Genomic DNA, 22,339 nt, shown 5'->3' with positions numbered 1-22,339 from the left:
GGACCTTCAAAAACTGGGAAGGCAGACCCTGAAAAAAGGGAGCTACCATCTAAGGGAAGCGACATGGAAAGCGGACATTAATGGAATACAGAGCTAGTTCAAAGGAATCTGCTTCTGATCCAAACAAATCACATTCCATAATGCTGAAAAAAACTTTTAAGATCTGACTACTGATTACCTAAGCTATCTTGACAAGATGCCAGAAGACCAGAAAGGAAAGAATGCACTCTCAATTTTCAAAAAAGAAAAAACAAACCCAGAAAAAACATCCATAGGTAAAGCTGCCACATATCCACTGAAAAACTCTAGAATGGGTCAGTAAGTTTTTTAACACAATGAAAAGAAAAAGCCACCATGGGCTCTCAATTAAGGCAGACTATAGACATTTGCTTTTTGATATGACTACTAAGAATGGAAAAGGGATGATACAGATATTCTAACAAGACAATCTGACAGAATCTTCTAAATGATAGACTGGTGAGCAAATTGGGAAAATGTTAACAGCAGAAGCTAAAAAATCTGTTATATACAACTAGGAAGATACATAGCTGGTTGAACATCCGGCTGATTAATGTATCAACATCAACCAATTTGGAAAGAAGTCTACAGTAAAATATCACAGAGTTCCATACTTTTCCATGATCTAAACAACTTCTATTAATTTAAGAAGCCGCAGACTTTCTCCTCACATTTACAAGGGCCACAGGGCTGTGAGCCAACTCACACAGCCTGACAGAATCAGTTTTCAGAAAGGTCAGAATAGGTTAAAACAATGGTCAAAAACCCCAAATGAAAATTAACAGGTAGTCAAGGCCAGTATTTAGATTTTAAAATTCAAACATGTAGAGAAGTAAACCAGTTTATGTGGGAAATGCCTGGGTAATAAAGCTACTTAAAAAAACACAAGGCACAATCTCAAGCTGCATTAATAGATGCATACATCATGAGAAATGCTGCACTCATGTGGAAACAGTGGAAACAGTTCAGTCGCTCAGTCGTGTCCAGCTCTTTGCAACCCCATGGACTGCAGCATGAGAGGCCTCCCTGTCCATCACCAACTCCCGGAGTTTACTCAAACTCATGTCCATTGAGTCAGTGATGCCATAAAACCATCTCATCCTCTGTTGTCCCCTTCTTCTCCCACCTTCAATCTTTCCCAGCATCAGGGTCTTTTCAAATGAGTCCCTTCTTCGCATCAGGTGGCCAAAGTATTGGAGTTTCAGCTTCAGCATCAGGCCTTCAATGAATATTCAGGACTGATTTTCTCTAGAATGGACTGGTTGGATCTCCTTGTCCAAGGGACTCTCAAGAGTCTTCTCCAACACCACAATTCAAAAGCTTCAATCTTTCAGCACTCAGCTTTCTTTATAGTCCAACTCTCACATCATACATGATTACTGGAAAAACCATAGCTTTGACTAGACAAACCTTTGTTGGCAAAGTAACGTCTCCAGTTTTTAGCATGCTGTCAAAGTTGGTCATAACTTTTCTTCCAAGGAGCAAGCGTCTGTTAATTTCATGATTGCAGTCACCATCTGCAGTGATTTTGGAGCCCCCCCAAAGAATAAAGTCTGTTTTCACTGTTTCCCCATCTATTTGCCATGAAGTGATGGGACCAGATGCCATGATCTTAGTTTTCTGAATGTTGAGCTTTAAGCCAACTTTTCCACTCTCCTCTTTCACTTTCATCAAGAGGCTCTTTAGTTCTTCTTCACTTTTTGCTATAAGGGTGGTGTCATCTGATATCTGAGGTTATTGATATTTTTCCCGGCAATCTTGATTCCAGCTTGTGCTTCATCCAGTCCAGCATTTCTCATGATGTACTCTGCATGTAAGTTAAAGAAGCAGGGTGACAATATACAGCCTTGACATACTCCTTTCCCCATTTGGAACCAGTCTGTTGCTCCATGTCCAGTTCTAACTGTTGTTTCTTGACCTGCATACAGATTTCTCAGGAGGCAGGTCAGGTGGTCTGGTATTCCCATCTCTTTCAGAATTTTCCACAGTTTGTTGTGATCCACACAGTGGAAGGCTTTGGCATAGTCAATAAAGCAGATGTAGATGTTTTTCTGGAACTCTCTTGCTTTTTCGATGATCCAACCAATATTGGCAATTTGGTCTCTGATTCCTCTGCCTTTTCTAAATCCAGCTTGAACATCTGAAGTTCAGGGTTCACATACTATTGATGCCTGGCTTGGAGAATTTTGAGCATTACTTTACTAGTGTGTGAGATGAGTGCAACTGTGCATAGTTTGAGTGGAAACAGTGACAGACTTTATTTTGGGGGCTCCAAAATCACTGCAGAGGTGACTGGAGCCATGAAATTAAAAGATACTTGCTCCTTGGAAGAAAAGTTATGATCAATCTAGACAGCATTCTAAAAAGCAGACATTACTTTGCCAACAAAGGTCCATCTAGTCAAAGCTATGGTTTTGTCAGTAGTCATGTATGGATGTGAGAATTGGATTATAAAGAAAGCTGAGTGCCAAAGAATTGACGCTTTTGAATTGTGGTGTTGGAGAAGAGTCTTGAGAGTCCCTTGGACTGCAAGGAGATCCAACCAGTCCATCCTAAAGGAAATTGGTCCTAAATATTGGAAGGACTGATGCTGAAGCTGAAACTCCAATACTTTGGCCACCTGATGCAAGGAACTGACTCATTTGAAAAGACTCTGATGCTGGGAAAGATTGAAGACTGGAGGAGAAGAGGACGACAGAGGATGAGATGGTTTTATGGCATCACCAACTCAATGGAAATGAGTTTGAGTAAACTCTGGGAGTTAGTGATGGACAGGGACATCTGGTGTGCTGCAGTCCAGAGTTGCAAAGAGTCAGACACGACTGAGCAACTGAACTGAACTGTATGTCTAAACTGGACTTCTCTGGTGGTTCAGTGGTAAAAAAAACCCGCCTGCCAATGAAGGAGACACGGGTTTGATCCCTGGGTCAGGAAGATCCCATAGAGAAGGAAATAGCAACCCACTCCAGTATTCTTGCCTGGGAAATCCCATGGACTGAGGAGCCTGGCAGGCTATAGTCCATGGGGTCACAAAAGAGTCAGACAAGACTTAGCAACTAAATGGCAACAACAACAAATGTCCAAACTGCAGTACTACAGCTCTCTAATTAATCAACTCTAAAAAATTTATTTTCCATATGAATTACTCCCAGATCTTCATCCTAGGAACAATTACTACAAGAATCTACAAATACCATTTAGTTAGAACCCTTAGTTTTAGACCCAGAGTTATTCAAGTATATCTTAGCATTAGAAACATTTTATGTAATAAGCTTAATTTATTGGTATACATATCAAAATATCAATACACCCTTTAAATAAGGCTCAGATATTATTAAATCCAAATCCCTTTAACAAAAGAGTAAATTAAGAAAATTAGGTAACTTGCTCCAAATCATACAGTTGCCTAGCAAGGGCCACAATCCCCAAATCTTTCCTTTTTTCCACACCATGTGGGTTTTCAGCCCTCTATGTCTTTTTTAAAAATTTGTATTATCCACCAGAGTTAGCAAGCATACCCAAAAACATCCATCAATACACACTTTATTTTGCTAAGGACAAATTAGCTCAGCAAGAACAAATAACCACAGCACATTATCCCATAAAATATTTTGACATGGTGCGATCACTTAGAAGTTTGGTAGCCAATATTTGTTGCAAAAGGGCATGCTAACATACTAATGACTTTTATTCTTAACCATTAAAGTGTGATTATATATTAAAGCATTATCCCCTATTCCACTTAACATTAGAAAAATAAAGTAAAAGTTATTACATGGATGGAAAAGCTTTTAATGGACATGCTATTGTTTACTGTGCTCATAACCCCTCCCCCATCATAAAATATGCCATTATGAAAATTACTAAAAGATTTCAGACCTTCAAACCTAAACAGCAGGCCAAAGGTTTTCTTGATTTAGGGTAGCAAAAACATCTGTGCTGAGCCCCACTTGCTCCCTCACTCCCCTAGAAACAATGCCCCTTTCAAGAGCCCTCTGGGTACAAAGGTTGTCTGGCAGGCTAACCAAAGGGTTCTCTGTGACCTGAAGTCCAATCTCTCTTCAGCCCGACCCCCGACCTCCAAGCCTCTGCTCCCACACTTGATTTAAAGAACACTAGTGGAAAATGAGAACTGATAGAAGGCAAGTTAGCCAGGCTGTGGCTTATGATCACCAGCATCTGCCAGGCCAGCTCCAGGAGGACCTACGCACCCCTAAATGAGACCTGGAAGCCTCTCCTTGCCCCAGGGCTCCTCTGGGACCCGTCGTGAAAGGAAGAGGGAACTTTACTGCCAGGATCCCCTCCTCCCCAGTCTCGTCCATTACAGCCCCAGCAAGCTCTTTGTTTGCACCAGCTGTGGGGGGGCAGACGGCCTTGGAGAGAGGGGAGAGGTCACTCCCTTGCTCCCGTGGCTGCCAATCTCCAAGCCCTCCTACAACAGCCCAACGCACGCACAGGACCATTCCCTCGGAACCGGTTCCCTCTTCACACACCAGCTTAACCCGGGGCACACCTTTCTACACAGAGGCACTCCCGGAGACCTAATTACCTCCTTCTGTTACCCACATCCTACACAGCATGATGATTCCCTAGCTAACGTCCCTCTGAATCCACACACACGGGGTTTACTCCAGGACCCCCTTCCTTCCTCCTCAATGTGTACCCCGGCACATCCCTGAGCCCCTGGCTTCACCCAGCACAACGCATACAACAGAGGGTCACTTCCATGGCCCCAGGACTTTCCCTGCTCATATCCACAGACCCGGGATCACTCCGAGCCCGGAGCGCCCACCTCTCAACCCAAAAGACACACACAGTCACGCTCCATGGCCGATCTGCGACCTCTGGACCAGCCGCTCCCCTTTCCCACACGACCCCTTAGAGAAGCCAGGGCCCCCCAAGAAGGAACCTCCCCAGCGCACGGTCACTCCCCTGGCCCCTCATCGTCACACAAGCACACAGAAAAGCCCTGCCTGGGGCCGCCCCCCTCCCTCCCCTGAGCCTTCACAACACAAACATGCGCTCCCGCGTGCACACCCACGACCACACCGGAGCCCCAGCCGGCTGCCTCCCACTTGCCGACCCGGCCTCATCCCCTCCCCACAAGCCCGGCCGCCCGCGCCCAGCCACTTGGCACACACGGACGCACGCACGGCCACTCCCCGGCCCCACGCGGGTCCCCAAGCCCGCATCGCGCGCTCGCGCCCCGCCCGGCGCCCTCGCTCGCCCTCGGCCTGGCTCCCGGGACCCCCACGCCCCGGCCTGGCCGGGCCGCGTCTCGGGGACCGGGCGGGAGGAGGCGCGGGGGCGGAAGGAAGGAGGGGCCGCAGAGGCGCGCTCCGGCCGGTCCTACCTGAGCAGTTGATGCTCTTGCCTTTGCCGCCCGGACAGTCCCCGCCGCCGCCGCCACCCGGGGGCTGGTTGGACGCGCGGCTCCCGGGCAGAGAGAAGGCGAAGAGCAGAAGCACCGACGTGTAGCAGCAGAAGGCGAGCGGGGGCGCGGCCGGCAGCCGGAGCGGCGCCTCAGCGGCCACGGCGCCCATGGCTGGCGCCCCTGGACGGCGGGAAGCGCAGGGAGCCGCAGGCCCGGGGCATCCAGCCGCGCGCCGGGAGCCCCGCCGCTGCCTCGGCGCCTCCTAGCAGCCGCGCCGCTGCGCCGAGGAGCTGCCCCTCAGCATCCCCGCCCCACCCGCAGCGCCCGCCAGGCCCGGGCCAGCCGCGCTCGGGACGGAGTCGGAGGGTCGGGGCGAGTGCGCGCGAGCGTGCGAGCCCGCGCGGGGAGACCGATGCCGGGGAACGAGCGGGCGCGCGCGCGCGGCGGGCGGGGGTCGCGGGGCAGGGTCAGGCCCAGCCCCTCGCTCTACTCCTCGCCTTCCCTTTGTGTCCGCGGCTGTCGCCGCCGCGTCACAAAGACCCCGGCCCGCCCGGTGCGGGGCGCGTGACAGAGCCGCCGGCGGGAGGGGTGGCTGCGACCCCGCCCCGCGCACACCCCTAGCGCCCGCGCCCGCAGCTCCGCCCCCGCCCGCGGCCGGCGCCGCCTCCGGGGGAGCTATTGTTCCTGCGGCGGGGCGGGAGCACTGGCGGGGGTTGGGGGGCGCGGCCGCCCTTCGGTCCAGCCACCCGGGGCCGGCGGGCGCCGAGCAGGCTCCGAAGGCGTTACCCTGACAGACGTTTTTGCCGCCCTTTTGTGAGCGTTTTTGAAGCGTTTCCTTGGCCCAGCAGTTTGGCGGGGAAAAGGGCAGGTGGGCTATTATATAGCTATTCCCTAGGTGAAGAAACTGAGCCGGGGAGAAGTGAAGGTGACTTGTCCAAGGTCACCTACGAGGAAAACGGGCAGGACCCCAGAATTAGAACTCACGTTCTGACTCCAGCTTTGTCGTTCTTAGAGATGGGGGTAAATGGCTGAATTACTGGGTTCCTCACCCTTACCCTATTCCCACAAACACCAACTGAATTTAAAATAGTTTTTAAAATTCTGTATTGCCCTCTCCCACTAAGAATAGCTAATATTTAGATAGGACTCAAATTCCCTCCAGTTCTTTCTTACGGCCCTACAAAGGAGTTTTCACTCTCATCCCTCTTCTACAGAGGAGGAAGTTGAGAGCCAGAGAAAGGTGATCCGACTCCCAACCCAGTGCTCTTCCTACCACATTGTGCGAAATGAGTGAGACCCAGCCACAGCAATAAGATGATGGACTGAACTGTTTGAAATTCCTCTACTTTTTTCATTCTTTTATGCTGCCTCTCACCTAAAAAGGAATTTATAAATCTCGTTGAAAAACTGATGAATTTGACTCATAAAATTTTTTAATGTGTGGAAAGCTGCCACAGGCAAAAAACCACACTAGGGATAATATCTTCACTGTAAATAGGAGACAACAATATGAATCAGGAATAAAAGGTTGATAGAGGTAAAAAAAACAAATGGGGCGCTAATGTCTTATTCAGATTAAATACAGACAATAAATATATAAAAAGATATTTAAACCCAGTAGTAGTAAAAGGCAGATTAAGCCGACAAGCTTTCTTGTCCTGATGATGACTAAAAGAGATAAATGACAAAGTTAAAGCCGCTCAGTTGTGTCTCTTTGCTACCCCATGGACTATACAGTCCATGGAATTCTCCAGGCCAGAATACTGGAGTGGATCACCCGTCCCTTCTCTAGGGGATCTTCCCAACCCAGGGATCGAATTCTGGTCTCAAGAATTGCAGGCGGATTCTTTACCCAGCTGACCCACAGGGGAAGCCCAGAAGAAATGACAAAACCTTGCTTTATTAATTTATGTTTGAGGTGAGCAATTCAACTATGTATCAGAAACCTTTAAAACATTTATCCTTTAATCTAGCAATTCCAAGAATTGGAATTTATCCTAAAGAAATAATTGGACAAGAGCACAAAATGTCTATATGAATATCCATCACAGCCTTTTTATAATAGTAAATATCAACTAAATGTCCATCTGTGGGAACTAAAGTATGGTACCTCTTTTTGCAATGGAGTAGATTAGATCAGTGTTTACTGACAAGGAAAAAAGGATACCAGTGAGTATGTGTAAGAAAATCTTATTTTTATTAAATAGACATGTGTGTATATAGGAAAAAAAAGTTCAAAAGAATATAGTGATATATTAGCAGTGGTTATCTCTAAAAAGTGAGCTGATGAATAAGACTCCTGTCCTTTATACTTGTCTGTGTTTTTTGAATTTTTTTCAATGAAAATTTTTGTTAAAACTTTAAAAAGCTATTTTCTTTTAAAGTATATGTTCATCATGCTTTTTATATAAATTCACATTTGAAACATTTTATTAAGATTGCCTCAAAACTCTAAACTGGGCTGTGGCATGGCAGTTATTACAGCTGAAATTCAACTAGCTTCTGCATTAGGTGTGATCTCGAGTTCCTGACTGCCAAGCCACAGCTAAAGGCTCCTTCTCAGACCATTCCTTCAACAGCTTCTCCATTAAACATGACCTCCCCAGTGATTTTTTCCTGCCTTGTGTTTGGCTCTCCAAACCCCAGTCTTCTGCTTTTAATTTTCATTTGACTGCTAACCATAGTCCAGGAAGAAATACTTTGAGAAGACAATCCTTAAATAAAACCAAAAACCCTATGGCCATAAATCACAGATCATTTATTTCTGCATCTTTCTCCAAATCAGGTAAGAAAAATTTAACACAGATTTCTCAGAAGTTTTCAAATTGAAAAGGATTGTACTTCAGAAACAGGAGTCCTCTGACTTCAATCATTCGGTCTCAGAGAGGAAAAAAGATCTTAAGAAGTACAAACTTCCATGCATAAAATAAATAAGCTACAAGGATATATTGAACGGCACAGGGAATATAGCCAACATTTTATAATAACTTTAAATGAAATCTATAAAAATTTTGAATCTCTGTTATATACTTGAAACTAACACGTAAATCAACTATACCCCAATAAATTTTTAAAGTTAAAAAAAATCTTAGTGGTCATCTAATAGAATCCCCATCACATGCCTTAACTTTGGTGACCCACTCAGCCAGCAAAAGAGTGGGGAACTCACTACATGAAAACCATCCAGAGGAAACTTCCCTGGTGGTTCAGTGGTTAGAAATCCACCTTCCAGCAGAAGTTGGGGTGGGGGGAGGTGCGGGAGGAGGGTGCAGATTCAATCCCTGGTCTTGGAACTGGGATCCCATATGCTGCAGAGCAACTCAGCCTGCTCACTGCATGCCGCAACTAAGACCCAAAGCAGCCAAAAATGCATATATTTTTTTTTTAAATCACCCAGTCAGTTTTAAAAGAATATAGATTTCTGAATACGACTCCAGGAATTCTGGGGGAAGCTCAAGTATCCCTTATTTACTTTAAAGTTGTCTAAGTAATTCACATACACTGCCAGTTTGGAAACCCCTGGCCTATCAGTGATTGCTCCATAACAACTACAACATGGCAGCAACCTGTCATTTGTTTACAGCAACCAGCAATAAACATTCATTTCTCATAGGTCTGGGGGTTGACCGTAGGCTTGGCTGAGTGGCTGGGCTCCAAACCGCAGGTTCAACTGGGCTTGGCTCCTATGTGCAGGTTGAGTTCTGATCTTCTTCAGGCGTATGCACTTTGGGGCCCCAGCTGAAGGGGCAGAACCTGAGGGAACCAGTTTTTATGGAGGTGGCAGAGGTACAAGGGGCATAACCAACTGTGCAAGCACTTTTCACACCCCTCTTTGTACGTGTCTGCTATGATGCCACTGGCTAAAGCAAGTCTCATAGCTGAGCCCAGAGACAGAGGTAGAGAAGTCTGTTCTTCTTAGAGAGGTAAGAAGGAGTTACTATGGAATAAACATTTTTTAACAATGATCTGTCAGATTCTATATCTGAACACCATGGATTATGCTCTATCAGAATGTTTTCAGATCCAAGTCACAGAAAACGGAACCCAAATTAACTTAAACAAAAAGAGACTTACTGACTCAGGTTTAAAAAAAAAAAAAAACAGGTAGTGCCCTCTCCTTTGAGCTGATTTTTTTCCTCAGTAAAACTTCATTCATGGAAAACATTGCATTCCTTCAACAAATCTCATTGCATTCTTTCAGTCCTCTGGGACCAAGAGCTAGTCCTGCCTTGCTAGGGGATGAGGGGGTGATACATCTAAAAAATTAATAATTACAACCCAGTATGATAAACACTAGATAGAAATAGAGGGGGGTGGGGGAAGGAGGAATAAATGGCAAATCCTACTTCACACTCCCAACCCAGCCAAAATTCGGACTTTTCTAGACCTCGTGCTAGAGGGTCTAGCAGCATAATAAAGCCCTGATAAGCGGTAATGAAAACTCCGAGACTGACAAATTGGCCTTGGTAGGAGAGAATCATAGTACTTGAGTTCAGTTCAAAAACACTGGAATGACTTATGGCTCAGCACCGATGCAAACCTGGGATTGACCTCTGACCCAACTCGAGAAATTGGACACCACTTCCTGGACAGAGGGATATTTTTTAAAAAATGAAAAGAGTAGGGAGTTCCCTAGTGGCCTAGTGGTTAGAATTTCGGGCTATCACTGCCGTGGACCAGGTTCAATCTCTGTTGGGGGAACTGAAAACCCACAAGCTTAATGGTACAGTCAAAAACAACAATAATGGAAGTCATTCATTCATTCAGCAAATTTATACTGAAGGTCTACCCCTGGTCCCTGAAAATTTACAGTGATGAGTACAACCGATAAGGTCCCTCTCCTTATGAAGTTTACAATCAAATATTAATCAGTTATACAAATAAAAGTAAAATTGCAACAGTATAAACAGAGGCTATGGAAGAGAAAGTCAGAGGTTTCTCTGAAAGAATTGTACTTGTGCTTAGATCAGGAGGATGAGTTAACTAGGTGAAGAGGGGAGTGTTCCAGGCAGAAGAAAAATCAGAGCAAGGGCCTGTGAATTCGTCTGAATGCCAGCCAGCATAGTGGGGACAGAGAACAAGATCAACTGGTTGTAAACTTCAACAAATATTTACTGAGCACCTACTAAAAATTACACACTATTCTAGATGCTGAGAAATAGTAGTGAACGAAACGAAGTCACTGCTTCTCATGGAACTTATAGTCTAGTGCAGAGACCCCATAATATCATTGGTGGGTTGAGCCATAACAATAGTAACTATAATTCTCTGAAGACCTGCTACATCCCAGGTACTGCCAGGCACTTCCTATTACTTGTCACTAATTTTCCCATCTATCCTGTTGGTTGGTTATTAGTTCCATTTTATAGATGAGGAAACCGAGACTCGTGAGGTTAAGTAACCTACCTAAACCACAAAGCTAGGACATTGGAGTCACCTGGCTCCTCTGACTCCAAAGCCCCATCACATCACAAGCATGAACAGGTGGAGAAGCATCATCCATCACCTGATAAAAGATGGCGCAAAGATTGGCACCACTAATACTGCAGGGTGTACAAAGGTATGCACAAGCCATCCTAGGCCCCCAGCCAGGCATCAGGAGACTTTTGTTAGGGCTTCTTGTCATCATAAACAGCGATTATTGTGATTACATTGCTCGTAATTACAACTCCAGTTGAAGGTACCATTCTTGTTACCCACATGGCCTTCAGTTCAGTTCAGTTCAGTCGCTCAGTCGTGTCCAACTCTTTGCGACACCATGAATCGCAGCTCCCGGAGTTCACTCAGACTCACGTCCATCGAGTCAGTGATGCTATCCAGCCATCTCATCCTCTGTCGTCCCCTTCTCCTCCTGCCCCCAATCCCTCCCAGCATCAGAGTCTTTTCCAATGAGTCAACTCTTCACATGAGGTGGCCAAAGTATTGGAGTTCCAGCTTTAGCATCAGTCCTTCCAAAGAAATCCCAGGGCTGATCTCCTTCAGAATGGACTGGTTGGATCTCCTTGCAGTCCAAGGGACTCTCAAGAGTCTTCTCCAACACCACAGTTCAAAAGCATCAATTCTTCAGAGCTCAGCTTTCTTCACAGTCCAACTCTCACATCCCTACATGACCACTGGAAAAACCATAGCCTTGACTAGATGGACCTTTGTTGGCAAAGTAATGTCCCTGCTTTTCAAAATGCTATCTAGATTGATCATAACTTTTCTTCCAAGGAGTAAGCATCTTTTAATTTCATGGCTGCAGTCACCATCTGTAGTGATTTTGGAGCCCCAAAAAATAAAGTCTGACACTGTTTCCACTGTTTCCCCATCTATTTCCCATGAAGTGATGGGACCAGATGCCATGATCTTTCTGAATGTTGAGCTTGGCCTTAATGGCCCTCAATTCTGTAGATGGGCAGAAGCCAAGGAGGCCAGGGTTACAGATATTTGAACAAAAAGTGCTGTGGGAATCCACAGAGATAGCATCACTCTGCCTTGAGAACAGGCTTCACCACTGTAATTGTGTATATTTGAAAGGCTCCTCACCCAAACAGTCCCTGTGAGTGGGTAAAGAGACTGAAGAGCCACCTCTGGGTTTTTCCTGAAAGTCTTCTTGTCATTCAGTTGCTCAGGATTGCTCTAAATACAGAATGCAGATTTTCTCCATCTTTCGGCAAATGGAAATGTTCAGCTGCAATTCAAAAATTTCTCCAAAGGTTTAACTCATAAAAGGATTGTACCAAAAAAATAGCTTCTTGGACAATCACCCATAAATTGTAGTAAGAGTTCAGTTCAGTCACTCAGTTGTGTTCGACTCTTTGCGACCCCATGAATCGCAGCATGCCAGGCCTCCCTGTCCATCACCAACTCCGAGAGTTTACCCAGACTCATGTCAATTGAGTCAGTGATGCCATCCAGCCATCTCATCCTCTGTCGTCCCCTTCTCCTCCTGCCCACAATCCCTCCCAGCATCAGGGTCTTCTCCAATGAGTCAACTCTTCGCATGAGGTGGCCAAAGTACTGGAGTTTCAGCTTCAGCATCAGTCTTTCCAATGAACACCCAGGACTGATCTCCTTTAGGATGGACTGGTTGGATCTCCTTGCAGTCCAAGGGACTCTCAAGAGTCGTCTCTATAGCATAGTAAATAAGAGTGTAAGCTCTGAAACCAAACCATCTGGTTTTGCATCTTAACTCTGCCACTTGCAAGCTTAATGACCTTGGGCAAGTTACTTCAATTCTCTGGGCCTCAGTTTCATAATCTGTAACACGGAAATAAATTTTTTAGTTACTTCATAGGGTTGTGGTAAGGATAAAATGGGTTTGCATAGATAAAGTGCTTAGAACAATGTTTAGTACATTGTAAATATTTAATAAATAATTGGGTAGAGGTAGCAATAAGCAAATAAATGTTAGTTATTATGAGTGGCAGTAGCCATTAACTGTATTTAAATACTAGGCTAAGAGCTCCACATGTATTATATAAAGTAATGCTCCCAAAATCTCATTCTGTAGATGAGAAAACTGAGGTTTGGAGAAATTAATTATTTTCCCAAGGTCACACAGCTAGTGGGCAGTAGGACTTGGGACTCAAACTGAGGTCTGTCTGACTCCAAAGCCTATGGTCACCCTTAAAGTTGGCAGTCTAAAGAGCTCATCTGATCTGGCTGGCTGCTAGAGAGACCTGCATGAGTGCAACTGGGTGACTGGCAGGGGCAGCCCAGCTACTAGAAGGGAAAGTTGTGATAATTAGCCATGTGGGTCAAAGGGAAGAGACAAGAGCATGGACACTTGAGAAGAGCATCCACTGGGCTTAAGACTCATGAAAGAGAAGTAAGGCAAGGAGTTAAGTACAGGGAGGAATTAGAGTGAGTCAAATGGATCTAAATAATTCTCTTTTACCACTGTGTATGTTTAAGTATGTCAGCTTGATTCTGTATGTACACATATGTACTGAGCATATGTCATTTGCTATGTGTATATATGTAATGAGTGTATATCAGCTTGCCTCTGTATATATGCATAAGTGCCAAGCATATGTCCTTTTACTCTCTGTGTGCATATGTAGGGAATGAGTATATATAAGGTTGCCTCTGGGAGTGTGTATGCTTGCATATTTGAGTGTGACAGCTGGACCCTGTGTTTGTACATGCACATTTACATATGTGTATCCATGCACAAGTCACTGTATAGAGCAACTCACCAATACATATGTGAGCTTGAATGAAGTCAGTGATTTTCTTTCCCTTTCTCCCTTGGCAGCCAGTTGAAAATTATTCCCTACAGTCTGATGGCCTTGGAACTCATCATTGGGATCAACATAGTTAGATTCAGCTCTTAGTCTGGGTTCCTACTGAAGGGAGTTGTAAAGGTGAAACAGCAAGACCCCACACTAAAGCTGTTTCTCTCAAAGCAGAACAAGAGTGGTGAGACCTTTGGCAGCTCTGATAGTGGTGATTTCAAAAACAATGGGAGCAGGGGTCAGAGTAGGGCATGGAGAGCAAGGACAGTAGTGCCATTCACCCAACAATATAGAGAGATTGCCCATTACATGCCAGGCAACCATGTTAGGCAGTGAGGAGGCAGAGGTAAACCAGATAGACACAGTCTTTGTCTTACTGTCTAACAGGAAGTCAGTCTTTAGATGGCAAATTTCAGTAATGAAGGATTTTGTGAAGGATGTGTGAAAGCATCAGACAGGGACCCTAACTCCAAGGGGTTGGGTACTAGTATAAGGAAAACTTCCCCTAAGAGTGATATTTGAGCCACTCCTAGAAGACTGATGAAGAGTTAAAAGGGAGTGGAGAGGGAACAGTATTCTATGAAAGATGTTCAACCTGTAAATGATAAGAATATGGCAAGTTTAAGAAACAGAGAAAAGGCAGCTGTGGTTGAAGCCTGAAGACTGAGGAGGCAAATGACACAAAGGATGAAGTTAGAGACCAGACCACATTGGGCCTTTTAAGCCAGAGTAAGGATTCGTATTTGATCCTATGATTATGAATGGAGAATATCCTGCTCAGATTTATGTCTTTAAAAGATTACTTGGTTACGAAGCGTTGTAAATCAACTATACTTCAGTTTCAAAAAAAAGAGTACTTGGTTATCTGCATGAACCGTAAGGTATGTTAATTATATCCCAATGACACTTTTGAAAAATAGCTTGGGCTGTAGTGTGCATAATGGATTGGAAAGGCAAAATGTACCCAAGAAAACCACAGGAGAAAAATTGCAGGAGTCTAGGTAAGGGATCATGGTGGCTTGAAACTAGGGAAGATGAGGATAAGTAAAGGAATTAACTTAAGGGAGTAAAATCAACAGAATTTGGTGACTGACTAGATGTGGGAGTGAAGGAGAGAAAGTGTCAAGCCACGGTTATCCCTAGGTTCAAGGATATTTACTAAAATGGCCAACTCTGAATAAAAAGCAGGTTTGGAGAGAGGATGATGGGCTCAGTTGTAGGCACACTGAGTTTGAGGGGCCAGTGAGGTATCTATCACTAGGACATCCAATAGCAGTTGGATTTATAAGTCTGTTGCTCCTGAGAGATTTACACGGAACACATAAGTATGGAAGACACCAAATAAAAATTAATTGAAGTCATGGAAGTCTGTGTGACATCTTAAAAGTGTATAAGATACAGTTAACCCTTAAAAAACATGGGTTTGAACTACAAGAGTCCACTCAGTTGTTTTTTTTTTAATAAATAGGTACTATGGTACTACACCATAAAAGGTTGGTTGACTCCTTAAATGCAGAGCTATGGATACAGAGGGCCAACTGTACAGTTATATTCAGATTTTCAACTGTGAGGGGGGTTAGCCCCCTAGCCCCAATGTTGTTCAAAGGTAAACTTACTAGAAAATTAGAAGAGGTCCCAGGTTAGGGAAATCTACTCAATGTTCAATGGTGACCTAAATGGGAAGGAAATCCAAAAATCAGGGGATTTATATATACATATAGCTGATTCACTTTGCTCTATAGCAGAAACTAACACAACATTGTAAAGCAACTATATACTCCAATAAAAATTAATTTAAAAAAAAAAAAGAGGGCTTCCCTGATAGCTCAGTTGGTAAAGAATCTGCCTGCAATGCAGGAGACCCCAGTTTGATTCCTGGGTCAGGAAGATCCACTGGAGAAGGGACAGGCTATCCACTCTAGTATTCTTGGGCTTCCCTGGTAGCTCAGTTGGTAAAGAACATGCCTGAAATGCTGGAGACCTGGGTTCCATCCCTGGGTTGGGAAGATCCCCTGGAGAAAGGAAAGGCTACAAGGCTTCCTTGGTGGCTCAGAAGGTAAAGAGACTTCCTGCAGTGCAGGAGACCCAGGTTCAATCCCTGGGTTGGGAAGATCCCCTGGAGAAGGAAATGGCAACCCACTCCAGTATTCTTGCCTGGAAAATCCCATGGACAGAAGAGCTTGGCAGGCTACAGTCCATGGGGTCACAAAGCAACTACATACTCCATTAAAAATTAATTTAAAAAAAAAAGAAAAAAAGAAAGAAGAGGGTCTAGGTTGAATCCCTGAGGATCTCCAATGATGGGAACTGTGAAAGAACTGCCAGAAAATTAGAAGGAAACCAGGAAAGAACAGGGTCACAGTGATGAAGGAACAAAATCTTTCAAGAAGGAGGACATGCCCACCTAGTCAAATGCTGTTGAAAGGTCAAGCAAAATGAGTCCTGAATAGTGTCCAATGGATATAGTCGCTTGAAGTCATCAGTGATCTAAGCAAGAGCCATTTGGTGAAATTGTAGGGGCAGGATCCAGATTGGAGCCTTCTGAGAAATGAGTAGGAAGTAGGAAGTAGAAACAGAACGTTTGGACAGCTTGACTGTGAAGAGAAGAAGAGAAACAAAGCTAGAGGTGACTGGGTGGAGGAGGGACTTTTTGAGATGAGACTGTAAAATATTTAAAACGATGATAAAGATCCTGGGGTGGGGGAATTGACTGTACAACACAGGAGTGTAAGGTTCTTGAGAAGACAAGGTGGAATTCAAAGCGCAGATGGAGGGACTGACTTTTGAGGAAGACACTTTCTTCTTTGAAATAAGATAGAAGAGTGGAAGGTGACATGGGGGTTGTAGATATGGTATTGAGACACTGAGGAACATCCTGAATCTTGGTTTCATTGTCTCTCTGAAAAGAAAGGGGGCAGGGCAGAGTGGGATATTGGCGGGCGGGGGTGGGGGGTGCTGCATCCAAAGGTAGCTGAAGGCACTGTTGGCCCCACTATACTCTCCATCAGCTCCCTCTAGGCTGTTCCACTCCAATCTGCATTACCATCTTTACTGTGGGCAGTTGCATTCTCTCAGTCTTATGTAACAAGTTACTTTTTCTTTAAACTGACTTAGAGTTCTAAGGGAAATGGTCTCTTAAGAAAGTTTGGGCAAAGTGTACCCTATGCTTTCTGAGTAGTCAGTGTGACTTGCTGCTGCTGCTGCTAAGTCGCTTCAGTCGTGTCCAACTCTGTGCAACCCCATAGATGGCAGCCCACCAGGCTTCCCCGTCCCTGGGATTCTCCAGGCAAGAACACTGGAGTGGGTTGCCATTTCCAATGCATGAAAGTGAAAAGTGAAAGTGAAGTTGCCCCGTCCCTTGAGGTAACCTAAATTCAGATTCTCTCCAATCTAGCATGCCTTCTATTCTATAGAGGTGAAAGTGATAGTCTCTCAGTTGTGTCTGACTCTTATCCACCCCATGGACTGTAGTCTGCCAGGCTCCTCTGTCCCTGGGATTTTCCAGGGAAGAATACTGGAGTGGGCTGCCATTTCAAATGCTGGCAAATGGTCAAGAGTGATTGAATCACCATTTTGCAATCACCATGAAATAACTGATTTGAGTAATGATCACCAATGGATGCTAAAACTGTGGGGTGAAAGGTTGTAGGGGACAGGATATTCATGTAGTCTTAAAATATCACGCCACAGATAACTTATTAACTATAAACAAAAGGAGATAACTTTATAATGGAAAAATCTAGTAGATGCTGCCTTTGCCAGGTGATCAAATTTAGCCTCACCAACGGTGGGGCAGCTTTTGACCACACAGCTCCAGAAAGGATGTAATGAGAGATAGGTGATATTATCTATAAGATAGTCTTGCCAAAGAAGTTTAACCTGAATCTAATCACAAGGAAGTAATCAAATAAATCCAGAATATGGGGCACATTGACTAGGCCTGGACTTTAAAAGAAATTTAATGTAAGGAGAAATAATAAAGGAAAGAGGTTTCTTCTAAATTAAATTAGGCTAAAGACACAAAACAACCAAATGCAATAAACCTTGATTGGATCTGAGAAAATAAACAGCAATAAAAGACATTCTTACAACTAGAGAAATGTGAATGTAGACTACATATAGATACTATGTGGTAACTCAGAAGATATTACTAAGTTAATATTAATTTTCTTCCATGTAATAATGGAATTGCAGATGTAGGAGCACGCTGAAGAATTAAATGGTGAAGTGTCAAAGTCTGCAACTTTCAAGTGGTTCAAAGAGCGAGAAAAGCCAACTGTTAACAATTGGTGAATCTAGGTGAAGGATTAAAAAAAGGATTTTTTTAAAATTCAATGCAATTTATTTCATTACTTCAAACATATTTTTTTGCCATGACCTTGGATAGCTTTTTGTGCTTCTTAATACGCTAAATTAGATAGAAACCTTTAAAAGCATCACAGCAAGATAACTGCTCTGCAAAGCCTTTTAGACATAAAAGAATTTCTAATTTGTGTAGGAGTATAAGTGCATATATGGTAAAATGGGAGAGAGGGCCACAAAATAATAAAAAGAAAACTCTGGGAGTTGAAGACCTTTGTGTATAGCACTTAACCTGTGGAGGTGTCTGTCTGCTCATCTGCAAAGCAGGGGTAATAATATTGCCTTTGTCATCCTGCGGTCCAGGCACAGGAGAAGCAGGATAGGAAAAGACTTTATAAAGTGGAAATGGGAATGGAAGTCATACTATTGTGATGTCCTGTTAGCAATGGTTCTTGAGCTTTATTACACCTACCAAGCAACAGGGAAGCTTGTTAAAAGTGTAGATTTCCAGTCTTGCCCTCAGAGATTCTGATTTCAGTAGGTCTGGGTACTGGTCCAGAACTTGCTTTGGGGAAGCACGCCAGATTCTCTGATGCAAGAGATCTGAAACACTTAGGGAGCCACCGAGGACATTGTTGTTGTTTAGTCACTCAGTCGTGTCCAACTCTTTGTGACCCCCATGGACTATAGCCCAACAAGCTCCTCTATCCATGAGATTTCCCAGGCAAGAAAACTAGATGGGGTTGCCATTTCCTTCTCCAGGGGATCTTCCCAGCCCAGGGATAGAACGTGTGTCTCCTGTATTGGCAGGCGGATTCTTTACCACTGAGCCACCAGGGAAGCCTGCCGTGGAAATTACTGTGATCTAAAATCCTTGCTAAAGTCTGCTATACATGTAAATCGGAGAAGGCAATGGCACCCCACTCCAGTACTCTTGCCTGGAAAATCCCATCGACAGAGGAGCCTGGTAGGCTGCAGTCCATGGGGTCGCTACGAGTCGGACACAACTGAGCGACTTCACTCACTTCACTTAAAATCCCTGCTACTCAATGTTTGGTCCATAGATTGGCAAAATCACTAGCCCCTGGAAGCTTGTTGGGAATGCAAAATCTGGCTCTACTCCAGACTTACTGAATCGGAATCTACATTTTCAGCAAGATGCCGAGGTGATTCTAATGCACCTTAACATTTGAGAAGCACCACAAGACAGATGGGTGACCTCTCTTTCGCTTTGGTCACTGATTCTCAGCTTGCTGTCAGAAGAACTGGGTACCACCTTTGCCGCTGCTGTTACCTTTAACCTCGTGTAGCTCTTCTCTCTGCTTCATTTTGTTTCTGGCTCATCATTCCTAACAGATGTTGATAAACATAACCAGCCATAAACAGACTAATCAAATCATACTAACTCGGGATCTAAATCTAGTTGAGCTAAATATGCAATTTTTTTATTGCAGTGAAGTACCATAAAAGTTACCATTTTCACCATTTTTAACTGTAAAGTTCAGTGATGTAAAGTACATTCACATTGTTGTGTAACCATCTGTAGAACTTTTGGTATCTGACTTTGAATGACACTTAACCTCTCTAAGCTTCATTTCATTATCTTTAAAATATGGATAATATTCCTACTCCTACAGAGTATTTTAAGAATAAAATAATATATGAACATGCTTAGGAACCATAAAAGATATGCAACAAATGCTAACTTTCATCCTTGGAAGTAGGTTTCCAGGCAGCCCTGGATGTTCAAAAGAGATATCATCTACTGAAAGCAACTGATTACGTGTTAAAAGCATATACAAAAATCTACACATTCTGGGTATATTACTGCCTTAGAACAGGGCAATTTGTAAAATAGAAGGATTCTATAATCTATAGAAGTGGGCAATTTAAAAGAGCTAAAGTAAACAGCAGCTAATTACATCTTATTGGGAAAATTACATTTTAGGAACCAACAACCTTTATGTACGCCTTATATAGAAATTCTTGTATTGCTTGTATTTGGTTTATTTTAGAAACAGTTTAAGTATAATCATTATGCTAATTCAATAACTTTCACAAATACAACTTTTAACTTTGAAGTTGACCCGCTTCAATGGATTATTTTAATTCCATTTATGTACACATTTTCAGGCTTTCCTGGTAGCTCAGACAGTAAAGCGTCTGCCTACAATGTGGGAGACCTGGGTTTGATCCCTGGGTCGGAAAGATCCCCTGGAAAAGGAAATGGAAACCCACTCCAGTATTCTTGCCTGGAAAATCCCATGGACCAAGGAGCCTGGTAGGCTACAGTCCATGGGGTCGCAAAGAGTCAGACACAACTAAGCGACTTCACTATGTACTCATTGGAAATCTCAAGTGGCACTATGTACATACACATTGGAAATCTCTTCCCCCCTGGCTGGGGAAGATCCCCTGGAGGAGGGCATGGCAATCCACTCCAGTACTCTTGCCTGGAGAATCCCATGGACAGAGGAGCCTAGCAGGCTACGGTCCATAGGGTCGCAAAGAGTTGGACTGAAGCAACTTCACACGCACACACATATACACGTTATCTTTTAAGGAGAATGGTAAATTGAAAACTTGTGTTACATGCAGTAAAGTGAAAAGATTAGTTTAACTTCAGAATCAGGTGAATTAAAACAAGGGAAGGGAATTTAGAGATCCTCTCCTCCAACACTCTTATTTTACACACAAGGGAATTATATTAATCCAGAGAGTGATGAGTGGGTCCAGAGCCCAGGTTACAGGAGTGCGTCCTGGTGTCACTTGACCTTGAAGGACGGATAACACTTTAGCAAGTGATGGAGAGAGGCTGTAGAAAGGCTGACAGCATTCCAGGTAGAGGGATCAACAGAAGTAATTTCACAGAGCCTGGCTCTGAAACCGAGAGGTGATGAGTGTGTTCAGGGATTGTCACAGAGTGGGAAGGCTGGAGGGAGAAATTAAGATGAAGTTTCATGATGGAAGAAGAGAGTCTTGGATTGTCCTATGACACAGAATATCAGAAGAAAGGTGCAGGGTTTGGGAGGGGGAGGTGGGTTGTACAGTTTGTGTGGCCCTTTCATGTTTATATTCTCATGTAATCATTTTGGAAAGTAGGTTTTTTACAGATGATGGTCTAATATTCAGGAGGCCATGTTCTCTGTAAGTGAAAGTGAAAGTGGAGTTGCTCACTCGTGTCGAACTCTTTGTGACCCCATGGACTCTAGCTACCAGGCTCCTCCGTCCATGGGATTTTTCCAAGCAAGAATACTGGAGTGGGTTGCCATTTCCTTCTCTAGGAGATCTTCCCGACCCAGGGATTGAACCCGGGTCTCCCACATTGTAGGCAGATGCTTTACCATCTGAGCCACCAGGGAAGTTCTTTGTAAAGCAAAGACTTGAATGCAGGCTCTGAATAGAAACACTGTATTCTGACTCTTAAAAGCATGAGCTCCAGAGCGAGGCCACTTGGGTTCAAATCTCTCTGGCCCCATTTAGAAGCCATATGACCTTAAGAGAGAAAAAAAAAAAAAAACTAAACTAAAACTTAGAGTGTCTGTGTGCCAAGCTTTGTTCTAAATACATACAAGTACTCATTTAATGCAACAGCCCTAGGATATGTATTCTATTATTATCACTATTTTAAAGCCTCTCCCTCCAAAAAAGAAAAAGAGGAAGGAACTGGGATGCATTTCCCCCCTAAATTCTCTGTTCTGTTTATCATCTAATCTCAACTCCTTGGTATTCCACTCATAGCCTCCCCACTTGTGTCACTGTGGTAGATGAGATTACCATTCCAATTTTTCACCTCCTCCCCTCACCAGCTTCATGCTTAGTTGCTGAGTCATGTCTGACTCTCTGCAACCCTGTGGGCTTTATAGCCCACCAGGCTCCTCTGTCCATGGAATTCTCCAGGCAAGAATACTGGAGTGGGTTGTCATCCCCTTCTCCAGGGGATGTTCTTGACCCAGGAATCGAACCTGGGTCTCCTGCATTGCAGGCAGATTCCTTACCATCTGAGCCACCAGGGAATCCTCCCCCTCACCTGCTTAAGAGGCGTCTGCTTCCCTCCCCCTCTCTTTTGGCTCAGTCACATGACTTGCCTTGGCCAAGGAGATATTAGCAGCTATCACACTGACACTTGAAATGTGCTTTCCCAGGTGGGCTTGCCCTCTCATCCTTCTGCCGTCACCTTGAGAAGGGCTTCCCCTGGACAGCTCCTACCCCTGCAGCTTGGGGCTCCAAGCGACCCCAGCAGTGCCTCCAGACTTCCCAAAGGCTGAGTGACTACAGTGACCACCTTCCATTCCTGCAGAAAGTATAACACTAGCCCACCCAAAATCTCTCTGAGGTTCAAGGATAAAAATCTAGAACCACATGCACCTCACAGCAGAGCAGAGTTTCCTTCTAGGTTGTTCTAGAAGCTAAACCAGATGAT

General features: G+C 44.2%; 1 protein-coding gene across 24 annotated transcripts in view; it reads right to left on the bottom strand.

Moving 5' to 3' along the window:
- Nucleotides 1-22,339, bottom strand: part of LOC147367664 (myb/SANT-like DNA-binding domain-containing protein 3) — a 152,548-nt gene that overhangs the window by 91,242 nt on the left and 38,967 nt on the right. For 5 of the 24 annotated variants that reach the window (XR_015131974.1, XR_015131975.1, XM_086315720.1 and 2 more), the window contains exon 1: nucleotides 5,372-5,935. The exons of 16 other annotated variants lie outside the window; for them this stretch is intronic. Coding sequence is in view for 6 of the 8 variants with exons in the window: in XM_086315720.1 (XP_086171846.1) it covers nucleotides 5,372-5,561 (190 nt within the window). In the remaining 2 variants the exon portion in view is untranslated. Of the gene's footprint in view, nucleotides 1-5,371; nucleotides 6,039-22,339 lie in introns of those variants that run through there. 3 more of the 24 variants (XM_086315717.1, XM_086315716.1, XM_086315730.1) reach the window with 3 other exon arrangements.

The sequence above is a fragment of the Bos grunniens genome, chromosome 8, assembly GCF_055505025.1.
Source record: "Bos grunniens cultivar Pamir isolate PY7600 chromosome 8, Bosgru_T2T1.0, whole genome shotgun sequence".
In the NCBI taxonomy this organism is placed as follows: Eukaryota; Metazoa; Chordata; class Mammalia; order Artiodactyla; family Bovidae; genus Bos; species Bos grunniens.
Note: the sequence above shows the minus strand (reverse complement) of the source record. Positions and strands in the feature narration are given on the sequence as shown.